Source organism: Astatotilapia calliptera, chromosome 7 (genome assembly GCF_964374335.1).
Source record: "Astatotilapia calliptera chromosome 7, fAstCal68.1, whole genome shotgun sequence".
In the NCBI taxonomy this organism is placed as follows: domain Eukaryota; kingdom Metazoa; phylum Chordata; class Actinopteri; order Cichliformes; family Cichlidae; genus Astatotilapia; species Astatotilapia calliptera.
The window spans coordinates 53,688,187-53,712,201 of record NC_137428.1 but is presented as its reverse complement, the minus strand read 5'-3'; the positions used below and the strand labels follow the sequence as shown (position 1 = coordinate 53,712,201).

Genomic DNA, 24,015 nt, shown 5'->3' with positions numbered 1-24,015 from the left:
CTGTGCAGGTTTCTGGAAAACTAAGTACACCATTAATGCTTTCATAGGAATTACTATAAGAGGGTAAGTAGCAGTCAGGAGCTGCTAATCAAATGCACATGATTAACTGATCAGCAAGCTTGACTAGCTCTATAAGCAGTTCTGTCAGTTTGCTGGTCTGGAGCATTCAGGTGTATGCAAAATAATGCAACAGGCTGTGAATCCCCCACAAATTAACCTCAAAGTGACACCTTCTATTGTTCACAGAAATAGGAAAAATCTAAGAGCAACATCTCAAATTACACAGCTCTCCATTCACATGTGAAATGTTCAAGTTCATGACAGCACATCCCATTACAGTGTATAGTTTATAGTGTGCATCCCATTGATGTACAATATAAAAGTCATTACAGTAACACTAACACTTTGTGTTTATAACACAGCTTAGCAGTCAGTAAAAAAAGAAACAATGCATATTCATAATGAAGAGTTACTGTAAGTTAATAGCAAGATTTGTCTATTGCACTCAGTTCAAACTTTAAACAACAATGAAGATTCAAAGACAATAAAAACAGGTCGGGTAGCAAACTAGATACAGCACACAATCGAGAGGTATAAGGAAAAAAATGTCCATGGAAGGAAGTAAGAGCTGATACTGTGTTTTAATGTTCACCAATCCTTTTTGTCTTCAGCGCTCTGAAGATTCTGTCAATTAAAAACAGGATCAATGTGGGATTAGCAGTGTGAATATACAGGAGATATTCTGTGATGTGTGTTTGTCATGTATTACCTGGAGCTGATGGTGTTCTCTGAGCAGTCTGTCATACTCCTGAGCCAGACCTTTGGCTTGTCTCCTCATTGCCTCAATATCAGCATCAGACTTACGAACAGCTACACACACATACACGCACTTAATGATTACAAATTTGGACTACATATCATAAATGCTTTTCAAAATGTATCTATTGTACAACCATATGACCAAGAGACCTCTTTGTCTACATGCTCTGCAAACGTAGGTGCAGCTTTCCATTAACGTATTTAAATTAGGTCGCTCACCCTCCTCGGCAGTCTTCAGCTGACCCGCCAGCTTTTCCACCTCCAGCTTCAGCTGCTGCTTTGCTGCTGACATGGATTTTTCCTTTTCCAGGAAAGACTAAGCACAAAGGATTCTCCTTAGTTACTGAGCTTAAGCTGATTATTTAAACAGCAGATGACAGAGCACATGTTAAGTAGAAAGCATAGGAAAATGAAATCACAGCATGGTGTGTGCCTACAGTATGCTAATGCGTGGGCATGACCCAGAAACAAACAAACAAAAAAAAGCAAAGTAATTTTTATTATGTTACTTGACAAAAAAAAGAAAAAGAATTAAAAAAAAAAAAATTAACTCTGTTTCTCACTTGCTTGAGGGTCAGTTTGTCCTCCTGCTGCTGCTTAGCTGCTCTCACAGCATTGTCTATTTGTGACTGAAGACCTGCGCTGTCCTCCATGGTGACAGCAACCTGGTTTAGCAAAGTGGCAACCCGACGCATCATACTGTGTTGAAGTCACAAGACAGAAAAAACACAACAAAATAAGACAGTACTTCAACACGTGTGAAGGGTGTGCAGATGGAGCAAAGTAAGTGACAAAATTCCACTAACAGCCAGAGAAAGAGAGAGAAGCCAGATATGTAGAGGTTCCTCTGGGCTCTGAAAAGCTTCATGTGGACGTGGTCGTACACATTTGGGTTCACTTTAGCATCTTGCATGGGCTCAGGACCGGAATACTTCTGCACCTCGCGTAAAGCGTCTGGAAGGGTGGACAGAAACACGACCAAGTGGGATTTGAATATACTTGCTATTATTTTTTAATATCTGTCACACAAAGGAGATTATGTCTGACTCAAAAAAGCTCGCTTACCCAGGAAAAGAACAATAAGGACCATTATTATTGTAAAAAAGCATTTATTCCAGTAAGGAGATAACCAGCTCCATATTCGCCACCTGAAAATCAAACGCCACCTGCAATGTAAAGGTATAGACGGTCTGCTGGGGAAGGATTTGAATGCACTCTACTGGCTATTTGTGTGAACTGCCCGTTTGGGATGATATATCTTTTTAATTATTTCAGAAATTGTGCTCCTTAAAGCAAGTATCTAAATAAGCTTTTGATGACTTATGATATGCTTTTAAAATTGCCTTACCGCTGTGCTGATATTAAAGGCACACACAAAATAAGGTTGACTGTGATCTCTGCATACAGGAAGAAAGCCACCACCGTCCACTGGAGAGTCATTGCCACTGTGATTCTCTGCAGAGATAAGCACATTGATCTATGGGTAGTGTTTTATACTTGTGGAAATCTGTTTTGCCTCCATTGACGAGAGCATTTGTCTGATAGATACTAGCTTTTAGATTAAATTACTCTATTAAACAAGCGGAAGTGGGTGTGAAAGTGGCCAAGTATTCCTCTATTTTGATCTAAATTTCGTCTAGGAAACCAGGCACCACGCACGAGTTTCTGAGCATGCATATAAATGTGTCTACAGGCCTACAAAGCAGGCCAACAGTAGCAGCTATTCGGCTGTTTTCTCTATATGGGACATTTATATCAACATTTATACCAAGTCATTCATCACCGGCTGTTCTGAATGCTGAGCTGGAGCCTACAGCGAAATATAAATCTATGCAAAGCAAAAATATAAAGTTGTTGGCTTACCGGACAAAGTTGTATGGTGCAAAGTAGGCTACTGGAAAGTCCAGACGAGCACACATGCGCGCACACATTCACGACAGCTGCTGGGGAGCCTCAGAGCACCCACAGCCCTAAATAAAACTCTGCCGGATGGCCTCATTAGGGAGTCCCCTTTGGATTGCATCAAAACCCTTAAAGTGATCAAAAGATTAGTTTTTAGTGACAGAATGATTTCAAGAAGTTGTTTTTGTTTGCCTTCATAATGTTCCTGTACAAAAGAACTACCCAGTGATCATTATATGATTATAGCAAATCATTAAAGCAAATATAACTGATGTTTTTCCCAGATATTATAATGAAAATAAACGGAATTCATATTTGCACTTCGGGTATAAATATGTTGGCTTTTCTAAATGATTTTTCTTTTCATTGAAGACTAGAAGGCCGTCCAGAAGGGGGCGATGTTGATTAAAGTTAGCTGTTGCAGAGGCGCCTGGAGGAGGACGACTTGGATATCTTTTGCAAATACTGCATTAAACTCACTCCAACACAATTCCTCATGTGATAATCAAATATAAGCACATTGAAAAGTGTGGATAAACGGTTCTATTTACAAACCAACATAATGTAAGTGTCAGTAAAATAAGGAAATACGAGCTCATTACAAAAGCAAATTGATTTCTTAGTTGATAGAATTGCTCTTATTGTGTAACCTTTAAAAAGGCTTCAGATGAGGGTTTTTTTTTGGACATTTCTTCCTCTCAAATGTACTCAGCTTGCAAAGTGTATTCACATGGGCTTCCTCTGTGAAAGAGACTGGGCTGCTATCCTTTTTGACTGCATTTCTCAGGAGGGCTGAGGAGCAAAATCTTTACAGCTGCACCCTGTGATAGCTTTTGGAGAGCGGGTAAATGAGTATGGCAGAACTGAATGTGCTTTGATTGCGCTCCTCTCCACATCATGTTAGAGGCTACACCCACTGTTTGTACTCATAATACATCTACAGGGAGGCATCCATAAACATGAAATTATGTACACACACCAAACATTTTATTAGAAACACCTGTACACCTACTTATTCATATAGTTATCCCATCAGTCAATAATGCGGCAGCAGTGCAGAGCATAAAGTTGTTCAACTACAGATCAGGAGCAAACCATCCATGTGGACAAAAAGAAACAAAAACACGATGGAAACAAAAACAAGCAATTACAGACATGATTCTGCAGGTTGGGCAGGTTTAAATATTTCAGGAACTCACAATAGAAATAGAAAATACTTGAAAAGAAAAATGGGAGTGAATGGCAGTTCAGTGGATGAAAATGCTTCGTTCAAGAGCGAGGTCAGCCGAGAACAACCAGACCGGTTTTAGCTGACAGAAAGGTGGTATTGGTTCAGATAACCACTCGGGAAAAGAGCATTTCAGTGTGCACAATCCACCTCGAGGTACAAATAAGTAGGGTGATTTGTAACACGATTGTACAGATTACAAATACATAAGCTGCGAGTAAAAGGGGGAAAAAACTCATTTGTAAATTGACAGTTTGGACTCAAGTGGTTTATTCACTCAAATGGTCCCACTTCAGCATTTACTTACAGATGAATGTCAATGCTTCACATTTCTCTTGCTAGAAATATGATTAAGCAGTCTTTATTAACAGGCTACGTACCACAGGCTTTTAAGGTGGCAGTAGCTAAACCATTACTTAAAAAGCCCTTAACTGATCCATCTGTCTTAGTTAATAGACAGTTAGTTATTATATTCTTTTAGTAGTCTTCACAGAGTTAGCTTATTATTTGCCAAGAACTGGTTTATTTGAAGAGCTTCAGTCAGGATTTACTGCAACAATGTACAGAAACAGCATTAGTGATGGGTACTGATAAATCTTCTTACAGTATCTGACAGTGGACTCATCTCTGAGCCTGTTAGACCTCAGTGCAACATTCAACACCAATGACCACAATTTTTTTACTACAGATATTAGAAAACATAGTTGGTATTGTAGGAATGTTTAGCTGATTTAGAGTTTAGAAATGTGTTAACATAGAATGTAGAATTATTGTAGAGACACTGACACTGCCCTCAATGTAATAAAGGCCTGACTGTGTCATGAACTTAGGAGTAGATTGTAGGAGACCCCTCCCCCAGTTGAACTGTGAAAGGTCTCAACATTTGTAACTGGAAAACTGTGGTCTGGAAGGGAGATGGGTTTTTATGACCCCTAGGGAGTCGCCTACATCCACAGTGTTTTAACTGTCACGCACACTCACTCACGTGCACACACATACACACAGGTATGCGTACACAGTCACTCACAAGCACTCACATAGACACGCGGGAACGCGCACATGTAGGCCCTCACCTGCTTGTGCACATAGACACAGACACAGAGTTTGCAGCACACCGTGGGGGGGGGGGGGGGGGGTTATGATGGGGTCGCCTCTATAAAGCTGGCTGTAACTAACAAAGGGGTGAAGATTTTGCAGAGAGTCACACCGGCCTCGCCTTCCCTTCTAGAAGTGCATGCTTAAATGAAGATGAATAAAGATGAATAAAGGTTTTGTGAAATAACTACTGAGTTCCGGTGCCATCTCTGGAAGTTTCGACGAATAAAAGAACCGGGGTGTAACTGATTTCGTAACAGTATTAAAGGAACTTCACACTGTGATTTGTAATATATATATCTGATAGATGTAAATGGTCCTTCCCTTATATATTAATCATGGAGTTCCACAGGGTACTGTGTGGGGACCAGTTCTATTTACATTACACAGCTTCCAATAGGCAAAATTATTAGATAAATTCTGTATGCATTTTCATTGCTATATTGATGACACCCAGCTTTATCTATCTAAGAAGCAAGATGATACAAATCTATTACTTAAACTGTAAGCATGTCTTTAAGCTATAAAGGCCTAGATGACCTGTAATGCTAAATTAAGACAAAACTGAGGTTATTGTCCCGATCCTAAAAATCTAAGAAACATGACACTTAACTTTTATTTTATAGAGCAGTACCTTAGCCTCCAGTACGACTGCAAGGAATCCTGGAGCCATTTCTTGATCAAGAAATGCACATTAAACAAATCAGTAGGACTGCCTTGATTCATTTGTGAAATATCTCTAAAATTAGAAACTTCCTGTCACATTAAACGTGATGCTGAAAAACTAGTTCATGCATTTATTATTTCTAGGCTGAACTACTTTTACTTCATTATTATCAGACTGCTCTAAAAGTAGTAGAAGAAAAGGCTTCAGTTGATACAGCATGCTGCAGCAAGAAAGAGACCATATTTCTCCCATATTAGCTTGTGTTTACTGGCTCCTTGATAAATTCAGACTTCAATTTAAAATGATTTTCCTCACACACAAAAGCTTGAATAATTAGACGGTCATATTTGAAAGACCTCATACTATCTTATTTTCTTAACCGAGCACTTTAGTTGTGGCGGCCTTACTTGTGGTTCCTAGAGTTTTCAAAGGTAGAATGGGAGGCAGAGCCTTCACTTATTGAGGCTCTTTCCTGTGGAACCGGCTCCCAGCTTAGATTTAGGAGACAGACACTCTCTATCTTGAAGATGAGGTATACAACATTTTCATATAGCTTACATTGAGGGCTGGATCAAGTATTTACCTTGCAAGATAAATCTCCTAGAGGCAACTGTTTTTGTGAATCAGCAGTATATATTAATAAAATTGAATTGAATTGCAGAGTTTATGAATAGCATCAAAATATGCACCTTTTACCTTCTTTCTGACATTTTCATGTGACAAACATATGCAATATATCTTGTTTCTCTGACATTTCAAATCAAAGCTAACTACAAACAGCTAACTTGCTAAGCTTCCAGTCCCCGGCTATGCACAGCATGCGTCAGTGAATGTCAGGGAAGGCTGCCTGACATATGAGGCCCTCATAAATTTCCAAACTGATATATTTGAAAAACAGAATTGTTATTAAGCTGTAATAAAGAGACAAATATGTCCATAGTTTTACTTTCAGTTGCAGGTAGACTTACCCATATTGTAAATGGTTATGGAAGGTCACAAATGTGTTTGTATTCACTGCCGTTCACTGACTTTGGTGACTTCTTGGCAAAATTGTTCTGTGGTTGGTTACAGTTGTTATCAAGCTGATGATTTCAGCTCTCTCTGAGATTTCTTTGTTAAATGGGACATGTTGAGAGTCATTGATGCAATATTGAAGAGCCACGCCAGCCTCACAAAATCCAGGGTATTGTCTCCCCCAGCTCTTTGTCCTTACACAAGGACGTGTCATTTGGGCTTTAGATTTCCTTAAAAGTGTACTTTCCTGCCTCAATTTCCTGTCATCCCAAGCCAAAGTCAGCATTTCCTTACCTTTGCTGAAAAACAATTCTGAGGCACATTTCGCACAGCTCCTGAGAGCTTTTGCTTTGGGAACTACAAAGATTTTTATTTTTCCCCGGTACACTGCTTTCTAGACTAACAGCCACAGTTAGTGTGATGTTCATCTTTCTGTTCTCAGGTGTAGTAAGCACACGGGTTTTCAGTACATTACAACCATAGTAATTTCTTAGCTAGCCTATTGTCATCAATAACAAATCACAACTGATTAAATCAACTTAATTGCAACATCAACATTTAGCCTACATTTGCAGGTGTAGAAATCTCACTGCAGTCAAAAGCCTCGAGTTATCCAAACTCATCAACCAACTATTTTGGGGGACTCCCAGAGCTTTTACTTGCCTTCTGTTGTGTTTGCTTTAGACTTAGGTATTTTAAAGACACGGAACTGTGGTCTCATTTGCATACACCTATGCAAGTGCCAAAGTCACAATCTGAACTATTATGAGCACTGAATGTGAAAGACTCCACTAAGCTAAGGACTCAGGTCACTGTCTCTGCCTTGGTTCAAAGCTACAATCTTTATATTTATAGTTAAATATAAATGTTTGTGCAACCTGATTGAAATGATGTAAAAATACACAAAAAAACCATACATGCCTTTATCCACACAACAATGTAGAGAGAAAATGAGCATTAGTGACACATAGGATAATTCAACCATGCATGCACACAATTTCAAGCCTGATCTGGAAATGAAAAATAAGGTGATGCATAATTTAACAAAAACAAAACAGACAATTTCACAGAGCATGCATCTTGTGTTATTTTTTGTAACATTTTTTTTCCCTTCACATATTGACCCAAACTCAAAAGGTGTGATTTGATAGATTTAATGTAACGTTCCTAAAGATCAAATCCAAAACATTTTGGGTTTGTAAACAAATGCTAGTTATAGTTAATAAGCAAGAAATTATAGCTCTGCAAGGATGGAGAACACTATAATTTGAGGATGGAAAGGTTTTGTACATCGTCTTTATTTTGCTAACTGAAAACGTTAAAAAATGACATAAGTTCTGAAAACAAAACCTTTTTTTAAATCGCAGAAGTAGTAACAGAGAATTATCAATCTATGTTGTTTCTACTGATGTACCATGATTGATTTAATATATAGATTGTATTGCAGCGTAGTTTGTGAAACAATAAAGTTCAGTGCTGTCTGCTGAACTGTGAATAGCAGACTGTAGCTGATAACTAGCTTTTGAAATACAACGCTGGAAACAGTGACATAACATATTGTATATATATACAAATGTTGAGGGGTATACGCATGTGCATGATCCGATATCGTCGTGTTGGTGCTGCTGCTGATCAATAAAACAGTTTGGTTTAGGTTCAACATTGTGAGTGACCAATCACATTGTAGTGATGTCATAGATTTGCAAAACACGTCACACGACACAGTAAACCACAACACTAACCCCATAACCGTAAACCTAACCCTGACTATAGCCCTGTAACCTTAACCCTAAACACAATCACATCCTAACCCCCCCAACCGCAAATGCCCCTTTTTTGAATTTCATCTGCAGTTTTTTTTCCCCCAAGTTGCAAAGCTATGACAATGTAATTGGCCAGATGCAATGTTGATCCTGGACAAACAGTATTATGTGTAACAACACAAACGTGATGATATCAGACAGACCATATGGATGTAGTCATTTATAACTTGAAGACAGCCCAAAAAATCCACTCTGTTGGGCTCTTCTGCCTCTCCATCTGGCAAGATGCATGATTAAAAACTGTCAACCAATCATTCGCCTACCTATGATACTGCTTGGTGCATATTTGTTTCAGAAACAGAGACCATTTTAGTTATGTTAACAATACACACAATACACATTTTTGTGATAAATATGGACTAAAAGTGTAAGAAAGCACTTTATTTAGGCAAAGAAAGATATTAGGTATTCCCAGCTCGACAAACACTACACCTGTGTGTAATATCCCACAACCACTGAAATTTTGCAACTCTGTTGCGACACCGGGACACTTGAAATCCAGCAGAATGTAAATTTAAAATTCAGTTGCCAATCATGTCTGCACCGAATGCAAACCGCATCGTGCCAAATTTAAGATGCTGGGCTCTGTTAGTGAGCTTTGTTATGGTGGTCCCATTGATATCATTCCACGAGGGGGGAGGAGACTGGTGTATAATCACCAGACAGCAGTCATCACTGTGAGGAGAACTGGAGGGCAGCAATTTTCTCTCTGCTGTCTACCTTCTCACACACAGTGGTTGACACTCTGTCATTGCCTGATAAACATTTGGACTGATATGTGGCTTTGTGCACACATTATATGGGCATAGCAGCACATGCTGGCATATACACTCATGAATTTAGGGTGCACACAATGCTGAATAGTGAATAGTGGACACACATGTGCACATGCAATTGGTTTCTGACTGGCAGGTGCAGTTAGACACACACAGACCGGGCATGTAGCCATGTCAGCGCAAAACTTGTGACTTCTTTTTGTCCTTCACAAGTTTGGTTCAGAATGATAAGAATGTTCAAGTCCGCCTTTTTTGTCTATTCAGACTGAAGGATGAGAAAGATTTCACAACATAATGGCAAATCCATGAGTCTTAATAACTATGCTTGATAAATAAGAGTTTCTGTAGTTTCTTACTTAGCATGTATCCAAGTTGCTTATCCATGTTTACCCCTCTGGATTTCTTTGTTCTCTGACATACAGTGGATTTTAGAGATGAGCACTTGTCTCATTAAGTGTCTGCTTTCTGCTGATAACAACAAGGGAATACTGATCTGCACAGCACTGTTTAAAAGGCAGGCAGTGTTTCATGTTTTTTCTGTATCAATGATGCCATTAGGGTCATGTCAGGTGGAGGTTATGTTCCATTGTATCTGTCTGCCTTTAATTCCTGCTTCTTCTTTTCTTTAATATCTCAGCCATAGATTTTCTTGTACAGAGATTATAGGTTTTTATCAGAGTCATATATCTTTCAACTCTATAAAGTGTCCTTCCATCTCACTAAATGTGGCTTGGTGAGAGTAACATTTGGAAAATGACCACAAGCAACGATTTGTCAAAGTGTGCTGGCTGGTGTGCTCAATACACTTTCTTCTTCTCTACAGTAGCAGAATTACAGTTGAGTGTTCGCTGACCTAATGCAATAGAGGCTCCATACGGACAGAGTAATGTGATTTCCCAGGCTTTTATTCTGTGTCTGCTGCTAGATAGAGAGGAGCCCCGAAGAGATGCCATCTGAATTGGGGATGGCTGTTGGAGAGAGGCGGCCATTGAACAAGGGATGGAAGGACATAATGCATGTGATGCAAGCTGCAGCCTGGATGTGGACCGCAGACGAGAAGGACAGAGGAAAAAGACAAGGACTCCCTGGGGTCAAGTGATTATTATAAGGCTCTCAGTGAAGCATCACTGACCCTTTGGTATTAACTGTGCTGCTAAATAAGAAAGTACGGAAATGCTTAAATATCGAGCCTGTGTAGCATTTCCAATGGGAGAAATGTTTCGTCACTCATCAATGCATTAATGCAATCACAGCATTGTAGCCATTCCCCAACTCTCTGTGAATGGCACTCATGGCCACTGATCAGTGGTCTTTGATCAATGATCGTGACAATTTCCTTATTAATGATCAAGGAACTGACCTCACAGTCCATTGCTCATTCAATGGGCTGGTTTCAGTTATTGTGCAAATATGTACTGTTTATACGATTGGGGAAACCTGCAGTCAGCTGAGACTGAAGAAGTCACTTGGATGAGTGATGAAATGTTTCTCCCGATGAAAACGTTACGTCCAGATGAACAGAATCAAACTTTTTGGGAAGCTTATCAGTCCCAAGCTAAATGGAGAATGACTGAGACTGTTTGTTTTTTCTTTGCTTGTTTTATGTTTGGTTTCTTCGATGGACAAAAGATGTTGATCAGATTTTAAAAGATTTTTTTAGGATGTAACTAAAGGCTCCGCACATTTTCAGTATATCTTAGAAACATATGGTCTGGGAAAAATATTCAAAAAGATTTGATTGTTATAGATGAGCCCAAGACAAAATATGTTCCACAATAGTTGTCTTTATTAAGACTGAACTCGTTTCCACTAACAAATGCCTGCAATACGTTAAAACCAAATGAAATTTCATTTTTGCAACAATTACAGAGATAAACACTACAAACTAGTGCACGTAAACAACAAAACAGTTAAAGGGAAAAGAAATTCACAGCCCTGTTAGTAAGCAATGTCCAAAGAAAGATATTCATCGTTTTAATGTTGCCGTTTTGATTTTGTGTTAGGTAAGAAAGGACCTCACAATAATATTTAACTACTTTAAACATAAATAAGACAAAAACAATCTTTTAAAATTGGTTTTGAAACAGTGGAATGTGTGATATATTCATGGTCTATGACAACTATGTTGAAAGCATTGTTTGAGTAGAGAGCGTATCGGTGTAATGTGGTGTTTTACTGCAAGTGTGAAGGGATTAAGATGTATCTGTAGTTTAAATGCTGCTGGTGAGCAACTGCATATAAAATATGGATGTATAGTACTGTGCAAAAGTCTTGAATCACCCCTAATTTCTTTATATTTTGCTCTCAAGGCTCCAGACTTTCTTTCTGTCATGTTAAGAAGTGGTCCTGAGCAATAGTTCTCTAGGCTTTCTGCAGATCAGGTTTTTCTTTGGACATTGCCTGTTTTTTTTTCATTATTTTTCAGTCCTGTCCTTGTACCTGACCATTTTTAAAGCAAATATTATTTTTGTTTGTTAAGCCACTTAACACTGACCTAAAAAAGAAATCCTTAACTCAAGTAACGAACCACTGTGTCCAAAAACACAACAGACAATTTAGCAAAGAACCAAAATATAATTTTAAATTGTAACTTTAGGCACTTTTTAGTAGCAGCCTGTTAAAAAAAACATAATTTGTTCCCATTACTTTAGCTTAATCTGAAAAAAATGACCAGAAATAACATTTTGACAGATATAAAATAGGATGTTTGCACCAACAAAGGGAATTCCAAAAGAACTATTATCTGAAACTTGGCATATCTTGGCATGGGGTGCAGTGTATGCTTAAAATATGTGAGGAAATTGGTCAAGTGAAGGAAAAAAACAAAGTAGCAAACCTAAACAAAACTACAGCAGATGAACAGTATCAGTGAGTCATGTCCTTAAGAAATAGGAAAGAATACAGGAAAGAACTGGCACAGGACCTGAAAAATACATCTGGCCCTTCAGTTTATCAATTTAATGCTTGCCTCAACAGAAATGGTCTCATTTTCAGGGTCACTGTCAAGGAGAGGTCAGAAAAGAGGTATAACAGTGAGTGTCCACAGCCATCAGTAAAACACAGTGAAGGCTCTGTCATGGTTTGGGACCGGCGGCCATATTTAAAACGTATGCTTGTATATGTTGCAATAAATGGTTCTACATATTTCCTATTTTGCTAGCAAAATGGGGAGAAATGAGGAGTGGCTTGAGACTTTTTGGACAGCAGAAGCTGACCTCTAATAAAAATAAATAAATAAAGTAAAACATAATGGGAAATAGAAGAATGTTTTCATTTCGTTCTCTAGTTTCAAGCGTTATTATGTATTTTCTGTAACCTATGACCCTCATTAGAGTCAAAGCGAAGTATGAAGCAGGATATGTTTTTGCGATTGACAAGTCATTATGGTACTAGCGAGCAGTGTGGCTCTTTTATCAGTCTGATCCTCCCCTTATGACAGCTGTCCTCCTGCTTAAGGCTTGACATGGTGTTTCACTAACCAATAGGTGATGCCAGAGTGGCTACATCCATCTTTAATTTTCAACCTATGGTCAGCACTCAAAGTGTTTTGCTATCCCAGTTTAGAAAACACATTTTTCTGAAGGCTTGTGCAATGTGTTTTGTTGCCACAGAGGAAATGAAGCATTAAAACAATTTTATAGCGCAGTATGTGTAATCCAGAAATGAATGAGGACACTGCGGCTCAAAAAGGTCAGTCTGAAAAATGCCAACTATATTGACAAGAGACCCAGGCTTGATTTTACACATTACTCTAGTTCATTTTTCAGTTGCACAGGAGAAGAGCCTTTGCAATGAAGAATATTTTCTCCTCTGTTATAGTCATGGTGTTTGTAACAACATCATATCAATAAAAAAGGTCTTAGTTGGGATAGTTTGGAGCATTTAATAATGCGATATTTTTTCAAAATAAGAGTGGAGATTGATTTGGTTTAATACACTGCTAGCCTTTCCATTTTTTCTATGAAATGGGCTACAGTGTGACAAAATAATAATTTTGTATTATTAGATATTAAGTAGATAGTCAAACTTCCAGACCAACAAAGCAGCTTTCATTTGTGGCGACAGCAAACAATACAGGCCATTAACACTAACCTGTAGTAGACTTTGTGAAGATTTTTGCCACTAGTCAAACTAATGTATAAATAAGATGTCAGCTGGTTAGTGTGGTAGAAAAAGTGTCTTTTTCATATGTCCTCTGCATAAATGTGGAGGTGTTATTCCTGCTTAGAGAAATTTTCAACGGTCTCTGTGAACTGATAAGGACCAAGGCTTGTGACCTGACTTTAAAATAGCTGGTAATGGGAACAAGAAGCTACAAAACACAACAGAAGTCTAACCAAGTAGGCCCTTTAAGGTCAGTATGTATAATAGAAATAATGCAAATAATGGTATTAGCATTGCCATTAAATGATGTACCCAGTACTCACACATTTCTGTGTGTGCAGGAAGTAACATCAAGGGAACTGATACATTACCCAGCACATCAGGATATGTTGGTGTGTTCACGAGATCTTTTTTTGGCTTGTTTGTTTCTCTCCAGTGTGGCTGCACTTGTGGATCGAAAACAAATTGTGACCTCAGAGTCTAGTTAACATAAATTGTATTGGTCTTTGCGGGGTAATTTTAGGAGGGAATCAATAAAAAAGATTTTTTTTCCAGCAGCACTGATGAAGTTTAGAATAGTACCTGGCATTTGAGCACAGATCTAATTCACGTGTTTTCCAGGAAGATAATCCTGTTGGTTATTGTGTCTCACTGTTGTATGCCCGTATAAATGTATAGACTTATTTCTGATGCCTCACCTTGGAAGTCTGTCTTGTAAAATTCCGACTTGTATACATATTCATGTTAGGTTTATCCTCTGGCTAAATGTGCCATCTTGTAGGTCACTTTCTTTGCCCTGTCAGCTAATCTGTTGCTGGCAGTGTTCCCATCTCCACTCTCAATCACAAATGTGCCCTCAAGGCACCATGACATCCACACTGCTTGTTAACAGCGGGAGCCATAAAGAACCTCGCCTGCATCAATATTCCCATATCACTCCTTTCTGCTGTGCTACAAACCAGACGCCGACAGCTAGAGAGGCATCTGATCGAGGTTGTGTAATCACTCTGGTAGCCAACACAACTGTGCTCTCGGGATTTAAAGGGCTCTTCAGTTTTCTACCATACCTGATGCAGCAACGGCACGCATGTAAAAAGTTCATTACAGAAATGTACCATGGGAACAAATGGAAATGAATTTGTGTGTACCTTCATGTATGCATGGAAATGCGATGTGTGTATCCACATCACAGATAGAGTCTAATTGTTGACCCTGGGATTGAAATGAAGTAGACTGCCACAGTAGCTGAGGGGGGTTTTACATGCTGATGAATATTGTTACTCTGCATCCAGATTTGGTATTAAAGTGCACATCAAATGTATTAAGGTGACAGTATTTTTTTTTCCTGCAGATTTTTACTTCAGAAAGTCTTCTGCAGCTGAATGAATAAATTATTCTGAGTTATTTAGGGCAAATGTGTCAACTAGACAAGTTGAGCCAAAAATACAAAGCTGGCTGCATCATAATCTATCAGCTGAAAAATACAAACACATTTACCGTCCTTTCTCTTTGATAAACAATCAAAGGCATGCACTACTGGTAGTTACACGCAAGCATGGAAGAAGAACTTCATTGTTGTGTATTGTAAACAAAATCTTTTATTTTCCTTCATGATATTTGCAGTGATCCTTTATTACAGTCACGGATTTGCTTATTTGGAAAGCATTGTCGTTTGGCTGTTGTTGTTAAGCACAGACAATTCGATAATACAACAATTTCCCTTCGGTTAAGAAACTTGTGTATTGAAACGTTATCTGTGGATTATTGTGCCATCGAAAATAAACACAATGCTTGCTGATCATTCATTCAGCGTGTTCAGCATGTGCTCGTCACTGTCACAGTCTCCTGTTCTGCCACAACACAATTCATCAAATGAAAATAAGGCAACTGTAGAATTTCCATTTGGCTCAAAGAGGTGACTGCTAATGCGAAACAGATTTTTCATAACATCTGTTTTTATGTCAGACGTGATGATGAGAACTGTGGCGTTCTGTTGCGTCTGAGAAATGTGATCTTGGTCTTTGTCGACTATAAAAGCGGTGTTTGTGAGTGGCAATCTCAAAGGGTTTTTTTTACACTTTTAGCTAAAGCAATAAAACATCCACAACTTCCAATACCTATGTTTCCACATTACATTTGACCTGTGTGTGTTTTGGTGTGGCTTCACGCTTATTGTCTCATTTAAGTGTGAGTGCTCTTTCTCGGCAATAAGGTCAGTGGTCACTGGTGATATCAGGGTCTGGTGTCAGAACGAGTTGCACAGTGATGAATGGGAGTAATCTCACAGCTGTTACACAGTCACAGACATTTTACTCGGGGGAGGGGAGAGTACGAGTGAACACAAAATTTATTATAAATATACATTTACATAACAATTTCTATGTCTTTGTCTCTCTCTCTATCTCTCTCTCTCTGTCTATATATATATATATATATATATATATATATATATACTTTGTTTACCCTATTCTGTACATGTATTTGTATGTACACAATGTTATTTATGTTGCGACTGATACAAAAAGCCATGCAATATCTACAGTACAGTAGACAGTATATCTATGAAACCTAGTTTTGTTCTCAATAAATAGTAATAAATAATCTAACTCATGTTGTTGTATGTTCTACTGCCCATAACATTTACATTACTGCTTTGGATTAACGTTTTCCCTTTTTCGTCATGACCTGATGTCAGTTTTAGCTGCTTTGACTGTATTTGCTGATAAGATGATAAGTTCCTTCACTCCACATTCTCTGAAGATAGACATTTCAGTTGGGCGTCTTTGTCCTCAAACGTCACCTTTTTGTTCCTCTTTGGGTCAATCCAAGAGTTGTGAATAATAGCGTTATTGGGGGTAGGGTCCGCCTCAATTATTGACACCACTCGCTTCTTCATCTTGCTTTTCAAGACTTTCTGGAACTTCTGCCTTGTGAAGGCATAGAGTAGTGGGTGAAAGATAGTTGTCCCATAAGCCATGACCAGGAAGCCTAGTCGCAACTTGACCATCAGGTCACTGAGGCCCACGCTGAGGATTACTGTGTTTAGTACCGTGATGGGCGTCCAGCACAGCAAAAAAGTAGACACGATGAGGAGGGACATTCTGAAAACTCTCTTTTGGCGTTCTCGTCTTTCCCTGTGACGTTTAACTGCCCTGCGCAAGGCAATAATGACGGAGACGGAGGTTCGCATACCCAGCGTGGGATTACGGGTGCCACTGCTCTGCGAGCCGTCCGTGGTCTCTTGCTGTGTTGTCATAGTTGTCATGGACAGACGCTTTTTCCTGCGAGCTTTCTTCTTCTGTGAAGCATGGAAACGCGTACCAATGCGAATGTTGAGCGCTTGCAGGATCTTTGAGTAGGTGATTAGCATGACAATTGCAGTAAAGAAGAAAATAGGAATCTGAGCAAGCAAGTGGTAATAGAGGCCAAGTTCATTGTAGTACTGGTTAGTGGGGACCACGTTCTCCACCAGTGTCTGGTTCTGCTCTGTGTGGCCTTGAGCAAAGAAGCCCACCTCAATAAAGGGTACAAGGAAGCTAACAAAGGATAGCACCCAGATGGTGGCCAGCAGGGCCAGGGCACGACCCATGGTCAGGACTCTGTTGGCTGGTTTGACAGAGATGTCGTAACGATCAAGGGTGATGGCCAGTACATTAGCAGCAGTGGCAACACTAGCGAAGGAAACACAGGCTTCATGGAAGCAACAGACGAGGGCTGTGTCTCCTTCCAGGGAGAGTAGGACCACCACAATGGTGAGAGGGATGCAGCACACGCAAACCAGTACATCCAGCACATGGAGGTTCATAGTGACGATGTTACTGACGGAGCTAATGAGGTTTGACTTCATGCAGTAAAGGGCAAGCACAGTGAGGTTGGAGCTCAGGCCAAGCAGGATTTCTAGCATGAGGAAGCCTGTCAGGGAGACCTGAAAACTAACAGGATATAGGCTGGGGGTCGCCGGACTCATGGTGCCGCTGATGGGCTCAGTGTTGTCGGTGACCGTGACGTTGCTCATGGTGGCTTCTTTTTCAGGGCACATTATCCTGTGTGTAGGGAGTGAAAAAAAAAAAAATTTATGAAGTGGAAAAGGAAATGACGGGTTTTTGTTTGTGCATCTCTGGGAAGTTCCATTTAACACTTATGTGATAACTCTTATCAGATGAAGTTATCCAGTAAGAAGGAAGCGTCAGCATTTAAATGAGAAATACCAAGAGCACACACTTAAATAGAGCAATGATTTTCTTTCCTGTTATGCCCTGAAGATTAGATTGTCTCACTACGTTATTGGCATGACTCCTTGGTAACTATACTGTCTCAGTGATCCTATTTCAGGCTGTTGCGTCTACACCGGAGTCATATCACAGACTGAATTCCAATGTTTTCATTTTCAAGATTGCTTGGTATATTGTTGTTTTGTCAAAACCTACTTGTGGCACAGTGTAGTTCTGAGCATCTACTGAATAACACTTTATAACACATTATATGTTCCTTAGTAACTAAACTAATCATTTTTCACAGCATTTTCTCCACTGCAAAATTATGAATTATAGTTTATAACAAGATGACTCTGCCAAACAGGGATGTTTACATTGTCAGACTTCCAGCTATTAGAGATGCACATTAAAATACTGAGTGTCCATTCAGGCTAATCAATGGATCAAAGAAAAAAAGCTGCTGGCATTTGGAAATGTCATAAAATTGTTGTTAGGAAGAAGAAAAATTATATCTTACTCTAGGATAAATCATAACAGCTTATTAGTGCATGCATTATTAAACTCATCTAGCCAACCCCAGTCAAATCTGAATATGGTTATTAGATGACATGGAGAACAACAAATGTTTCTGTAATATTTACCCTTGCCTCCAGCACTATCTGAACACCAGAGCGGTGTAATCAGGCCATAGAGTCCATGTTAGATCCACAGAGACGAGCATCGCATCCAAACATCGCTTGTAGAAAAGTGCTTCCGTTCAACTAGAGCCCCCAGCGAGGCTTTTCCTTTTACTGCTAGTCCCTCCCAGAGAGGCCGAAAAACCCCAACTGTCTCACCAAAGATGTCAATGAGTTGTCACTTTTCTCCTTTCTGACCTTGTTGGCAAGAAAGCTAAGCAATTAGCCACCTGTATCCAGTGGATGCTGGGGAACATAGGCTGATGTCTTCTAGGCTGATTTTTTTTTTCTTCTCTCAGATCTCTGGTTTGATTTGGTAATGCTGAGATAACTGATAGATGAGCAGAGCAGGGATCAGATGTCTGAGCCACCTCCTGTTTATAGTCGCATGATATTCCCAGGCAGGAGAGTCACAGCCAACCAAGAAAACAAAGAAACGCAGACTCTCTTTCTCCAGTGCAGTGCTAAAATGTACTGCTCATAACATGAGCCTTTTTGCTTCTTTTGTATACAGTGAGAAAATAGCAGTCAGATATTTGTGTATAAGAAAATAGTTACATCCATATCCATGTCTGGTACTCCAAGAAGCGCAGTTGTCTGTCTGCCATGCAGATATTTCCGGTGCACACCACAGTAATGTCCCACATGTATTTGGGAGAGGTCAGAGTGTCCGGCCAGCATACAGGCCCATGCTTCCCCTGGGAGTACTAATGGAACAGGCCTTCAATCTCTACCTTTCTCATTAGTCTCTGTTCTCTTGGCTCCAGCTGCCATTGACTGAGCACAGATCTCCAGTTTGTCCCACGACATGCTTAAACCTAAATCACCGGAGATGGCATGACTGTAGCGTATGTGTATCCAGTCGCAATGACATATGTGAACACTGTCATTTGTGATTACCAGTATTTAAAGGTACTCAGGAGGGCTGGGGTGGGGTAGGGTGGGGGCTTGAATCTGCAATTCAGGCAAAGGTCATTATTGTGAGGTAGTGGATGTCAGTTCACCAGAGAGAGAAATTGCCTTTTAGATTTGTAAAGAGATCCCAGACAATAATTAGTCTTTAGGAGGCCGGATGTGTAAACGGTAACATCTACATGTCCTTCAGTTCCACACCTTTCATTCACAGTGACCTAAAGAGACAGAGAGAAAAAGAGAGAGGACAGGAAAATGGATAATAACGAGAATAAGATAAGGACAGAGAGGGAGTAGAAGGAGAAGAAAAGGGAAGTGTGGGGGACGAATTAGTGAAAGTAGACATATCCTCAATAGAGAGGCGACAAAGAAATTCTCATTAACAAAGCAGCAAGCCTCTGATGTCTTATCGTGTTCCTGTGCAGAACCTGATGCACTTGGTGAACGAGACAGTAGCACTAATAAAGGGATGCACAAAAGCCACGGAGTATTTTACATCTCATCGTTCTGTTTTGAGATTCAAGATTAACTGCAGCGTTATCTTGTGATTCGTGTTATGCATGTACATATCAATAAAGGAAAATGCTTATTAGGATGCTACTTGTGCAGCAACAGTGTTGGTGACATTGCTGTTGTTGCATTCTCACCAACGGCACAGACTTGCTTAAAGCTTTGGTGGAGTGCGATCCGTTGGGAAACTTGCTACAGAGACATGGATGCCTCCTCGCATGCCCCGATATGTGATCCATATAATCTCTCTGGAAGAACACATCTGTCACTCTTCAAGGTTGCAAAAGTGAGATATGCCTTTACTTGTATACCAGAGTGCCATCATAAATGATCGTTCCTCTGTAGCACGTAAGACATACAGCACAATTTTAAGGTGAACAACCAAGATTTCATGTTTAGTTTCTTATATCACAGAGCATAGGGCATGTGCTTGTTTGTAAGTAGGTGTGTAGCAGTAAGACACAAGTGTGCCCACAGTGGAATACACGTACATTGCAGTGGATAAAATTGAAAAAAGAAGAAAAAGCCTTTTAGACAATTAGCTTCCTTGAATTGCCCATTAAAAACCAGAATTGGTTTTATTTAGCTACTAATTGGTTTAAGCAAAACCAAATGTTTCTCAATTAAAGTCCTCCAAAAACACATCATGACTGAAACTGTTCAGGAAATTATATTTGCGATTTCTAATCCTTCACAATTGTTCTAACAGAGATGTTTGGTCCTTCATTAATCTTTGCTGCCATATACTCTCTGCTCGGCTTAGCGCTGTAGATCAAAGCAATAAGTATAGAGTGCCCCATCACAGCACAGCAAAGCTCACCATGCAGAGTAAACACAGATGCTCCTGAGCTGGTCTGTTCACCACGCTGTCCCCTGTCCTTCCACCTCTGCAACAATTCGGTGCGACTGACAGAAGCTGATGTTTTTCTCTTGCACTTCTCCCAGCAGGAATCCAGGACTGAATAGTGATGAACATACAAGGATCACACAACTGACAGATGTTCTTTCCTTCCTGAGTACCAGACAGAAGAAGTCCAGAAAGATGAGTCTTGACATGGATGTTGGTGGGATTCCCCTTTTTTCCCTCTTTTACCCATTTTACTTTCATCCATCCATGCGCACTGTGAAAACTCCTTTAGCCACCCAACTCTCTGTTGTGATCGCTCCTTCTGTCAGGATAGGAGTGCAAACCATCACACTCCTGGTATCTCTCTCCTGCTCTGCTCCCCTCTTTCTCCCTCACTCCCTCGATCCCTCCCTCTCTCTCTCTCTCTCTCTCTTACTGCGGAGGTTTGCAGTGCTCTCCCCGTCCTGATTGGTCTCCTGTAATAGGCTTAACTCTTTCCTCTCTGGCAAGGGGAGGTATTTCCTTTTGTTCTGATGCTCTCCTCTTTCCCTGTCAGTGATTGTAGCATTCCATGTGAGCCTGTAGTGAACAGCGTGGGATTAAAAAAAAACAACTACTACACTTATGCACAGGGACTTTAGATGTCACTGCGCTAATCACACATCCTGCTTCAAAAGCAACCGGGCAGACTTTCGAAGCAAAAACAGGGGTAATGCATCCAGGATGATGTATTAATTAGCTCTGTCACAATATAATGAACAAATAATGCGTTTGTAGACCGTGGAAGGAATGATGAGGATGGAGAGCCAGAAGAGAGAACCAATATTTCAGCATTGATTTTTGTGCACAGGTCTAATTTTGCATGTGCAAGTGAGCATGAGAGACAGCAAAGCTGATAGAGAAGAGGTCAATTCTACGTGGGGAGGGAATGGATAATGCAGGAAAGGTAGAATTCAGAAACAGGAGATAGAGTATTGTGGGCTCTGATTGATAGTTTCAATTAAGTTACTTTGTCAGATCAGTGAGAGGTTGACCACCCTCTGTTTCTTTTTCAAGTCTCATTTGTCAGGTGCAGTTATTGTCAGAGGGCATCCTGGTACCTGACAGCCTGCAGTAAAGAAGATGATACCAACTGTCATTCTGGCATAGTGACTTGAAAAGAGCAATTAGCCCACACTTAGATTCAAAATTAGACCTTTACAAATGCGTTCAGGAGAAGAAAATCTGGGAATGCGCAACATATCCAACCTTGAAGTCAATGAGTGATGGTGAAAAAAGAAATCTGTGGTGGTCAAAAGCTCACCAAAACTGGGCAGCTGAAGATGAAAAATACACCTAAAATTAATAAAGTGATTGTTTGCAAAAGCTTTAATTTGCAGTTTCAACCTGCCTTATATCAGCAGTCCATGTTTGTGGTTGTGTGCGATGGTGTGGGAAATGTTTTCTTCACTCACTTTAGGCCCCTAAAACCAGTCAATGAATATGTAAATGCTTATCTCGGTATCACTGCTGAATATGTGTCTTAATAGCCCCCTGTTTTCCATCTTCTAATGGCTACTCCTGTCGTGTTATTACACTATATCACAATCCAAAAGTTGTGTTAATATAGTTTTGTCAATATAACATTGGAGACAGTAGCCTATTAGGCATGTGCTCTGAAGATCCAGATTCAGAATCTTGGATGTTGTAGAATTGAGACATTTTTAGGATGAATGTGTATCTAACACATCGGCAGAAGTGACATAATGCAATAATTTTAACATGGACTCAGGAACATTTCCAGCATCCAGCGTTGAGAGCTAAAGGAGAAAGAGGGGTTGGTAAGTGCTCAGTAAGTGTAGTAATTGCACGTTATCATCTGCCACCTACTTTGCAAGGCATTTAGAGTTTTTTGTATCAAAGGTCTAAATAAGACTATGAATTACAGCACCCAGTTTCAAATAAATCAGTCACTCTATCAAGTATACATCCATGCATCTTCTTCTCCTTTTATGTCAATATTTCACTAGCTTGAGCACTTCAAAAGTGAGGATTTTCTGATTGCTCAATTTCAAATTTACATTGTTGTTCATCGATTCGGTTTGAAAACCACAAGTGTGAAAAGGTAACTTGTGATGACAGTTTTTTTTTAAATATTTTATGACATTAGATTGGGTAAACTTTTATAGCCAACTATTTGTAAAGAATTATTTTTGCCAATGTAATGCGGTGCCTCTTTCATTTTTATTCTGTTCTTCTGCTAGAGCTGAAAAAGAGTTGTACACCGATGGAAATACGTAATCTGTAGAACTGGTAGTGCCACATAGACCTGGCGTTGTATGGTAACAAACCAGTTGAGATATGGGAAGTCTTTTCTGAGCTAATAAGCTTGCAGCTCAGGCAGTTATGTGTTTCTACTTTTTCTCTAACAGATTCACACGCTGATTAAACACGTTTAGTAGAATTTGTCATTCATTTGATCATTTACAGGATGCATGGCAATCTGTTAGCTTCCATTAGCAAGAAACAAAAATAAACTCTAGTGGATGATTCTGTATCTTCCTCTATGAGTGTTACAGTGCACACTTCTACCAAAATATATGCGGGGCTGACGGACACCGGTTGAAATTAGTTTTTCACATATTGCTGAACTCTAGTTGAAAGTGAGGTGGTGAGCTTTGCAGCGGGTTTAATGGAATCAACTGCTTGACACTGTACCAATGCCAGCTCCTTCAGTGTAAACCAAATTGGAAGTCAAGGGGAAAACAGTTTCACCATCACTATCACTGAATCATGTGTTTTCTCGCAAAAAATCCATAGAGTGATAGCTGTGAAAAGGTAGCTGCAAATAAAAATGCATTCTCAAAGCTATCAATAGAAAGGATAAGGTTAGTATTTCATTTCCATGAATATTTCATTGAGCTTTTTCGCTCCATCTCATATACTCTACTGTCTGATATTCACTGCAGTTTTATTATTTAGTCTCTGCGTGCCTGTAGATGTCCACGGATATGCTGTATGCATGTTTTTGTACATATTCAAATGTGTGAATATCTTCACCTATGCAAGATCCTCCTTGTCACAGAATGTGTGATGTGTCTGTGAAGAGGACCCTCTCTGGCCTTAGCCCATCAGATGAAGCAGATGCAGATTTGCCAGACAGGGGCTGTCTTATAACAAGTGTACAATTTGCATGCCAAACATCAGCAGGCAATCATGCATTACAGGGAGGGAGCAATATGGGCCAGAGAAACCTACCGCATTCACTTTTATCTCTGTCTTGCAGCATGCATTGTGCAGGACACAATTTGGTGCCACTGTGATTTGTCCCAGAACGAAACTGCTCTCACCTGATCTATGGAAACTGCCCTTTTAACAAAGTCCGAGGAGCTCCTGCTTTAGCCTCATGCGAACATGTGCGGTCATTTGGAAAAGGAGAAAGGAAAAT

The 24,015-nt window shown here is 39.7% G+C and overlaps 2 protein-coding genes across 3 annotated transcripts; both read right to left on the bottom strand.

Moving 5' to 3' along the window:
• Nucleotides 1-333: 333 nt before the first annotated feature.
• On the bottom strand, nt 334-7,602 carry LOC113026574 (B-cell receptor-associated protein 29-like). Of its 2 annotated transcripts, XM_026175505.2 has the most exons (8): nt 2,683-7,601; nt 2,168-2,274; nt 1,885-1,985; nt 1,626-1,773; nt 1,383-1,518; nt 1,039-1,135; nt 770-870; nt 334-684 (listed from the first exon to the last, which is right to left on the bottom strand). In XM_026175505.2, exons 2-8 carry the CDS (start codon nt 2,257-2,259, stop codon nt 649-651), a joined length of 711 nt encoding a protein of 236 aa, XP_026031290.1. In that variant the 5' UTR covers nt 2,260-2,274; nt 2,683-7,601; the 3' UTR covers nt 334-648. The 2 variants fall into 2 exon arrangements, with proteins under 2 accessions (XP_026031290.1, XP_080159975.1); XM_080303849.1 differs by having other exon boundaries at nt 2,168-7,602.
• A 7,404-nt stretch (nt 7,603-15,006) lies between these two features.
• LOC113026573 (G-protein coupled receptor 22-like) lies at nt 15,007-20,991 on the bottom strand. Its single transcript, XM_026175503.2, has 3 exons — nt 20,562-20,991; nt 18,284-19,449; nt 15,007-17,471 (listed from the first exon to the last, which is right to left on the bottom strand). The coding sequence occupies exon 3, from the start codon at nt 17,465-17,467 to the stop codon at nt 16,169-16,171; it is 1,299 nt and encodes a 432-aa protein (XP_026031288.1). The 5' UTR covers nt 17,468-17,471; nt 18,284-19,449; nt 20,562-20,991; the 3' UTR covers nt 15,007-16,168.
• Nucleotides 20,992-24,015: the final 3,024 nt, after the last annotated feature.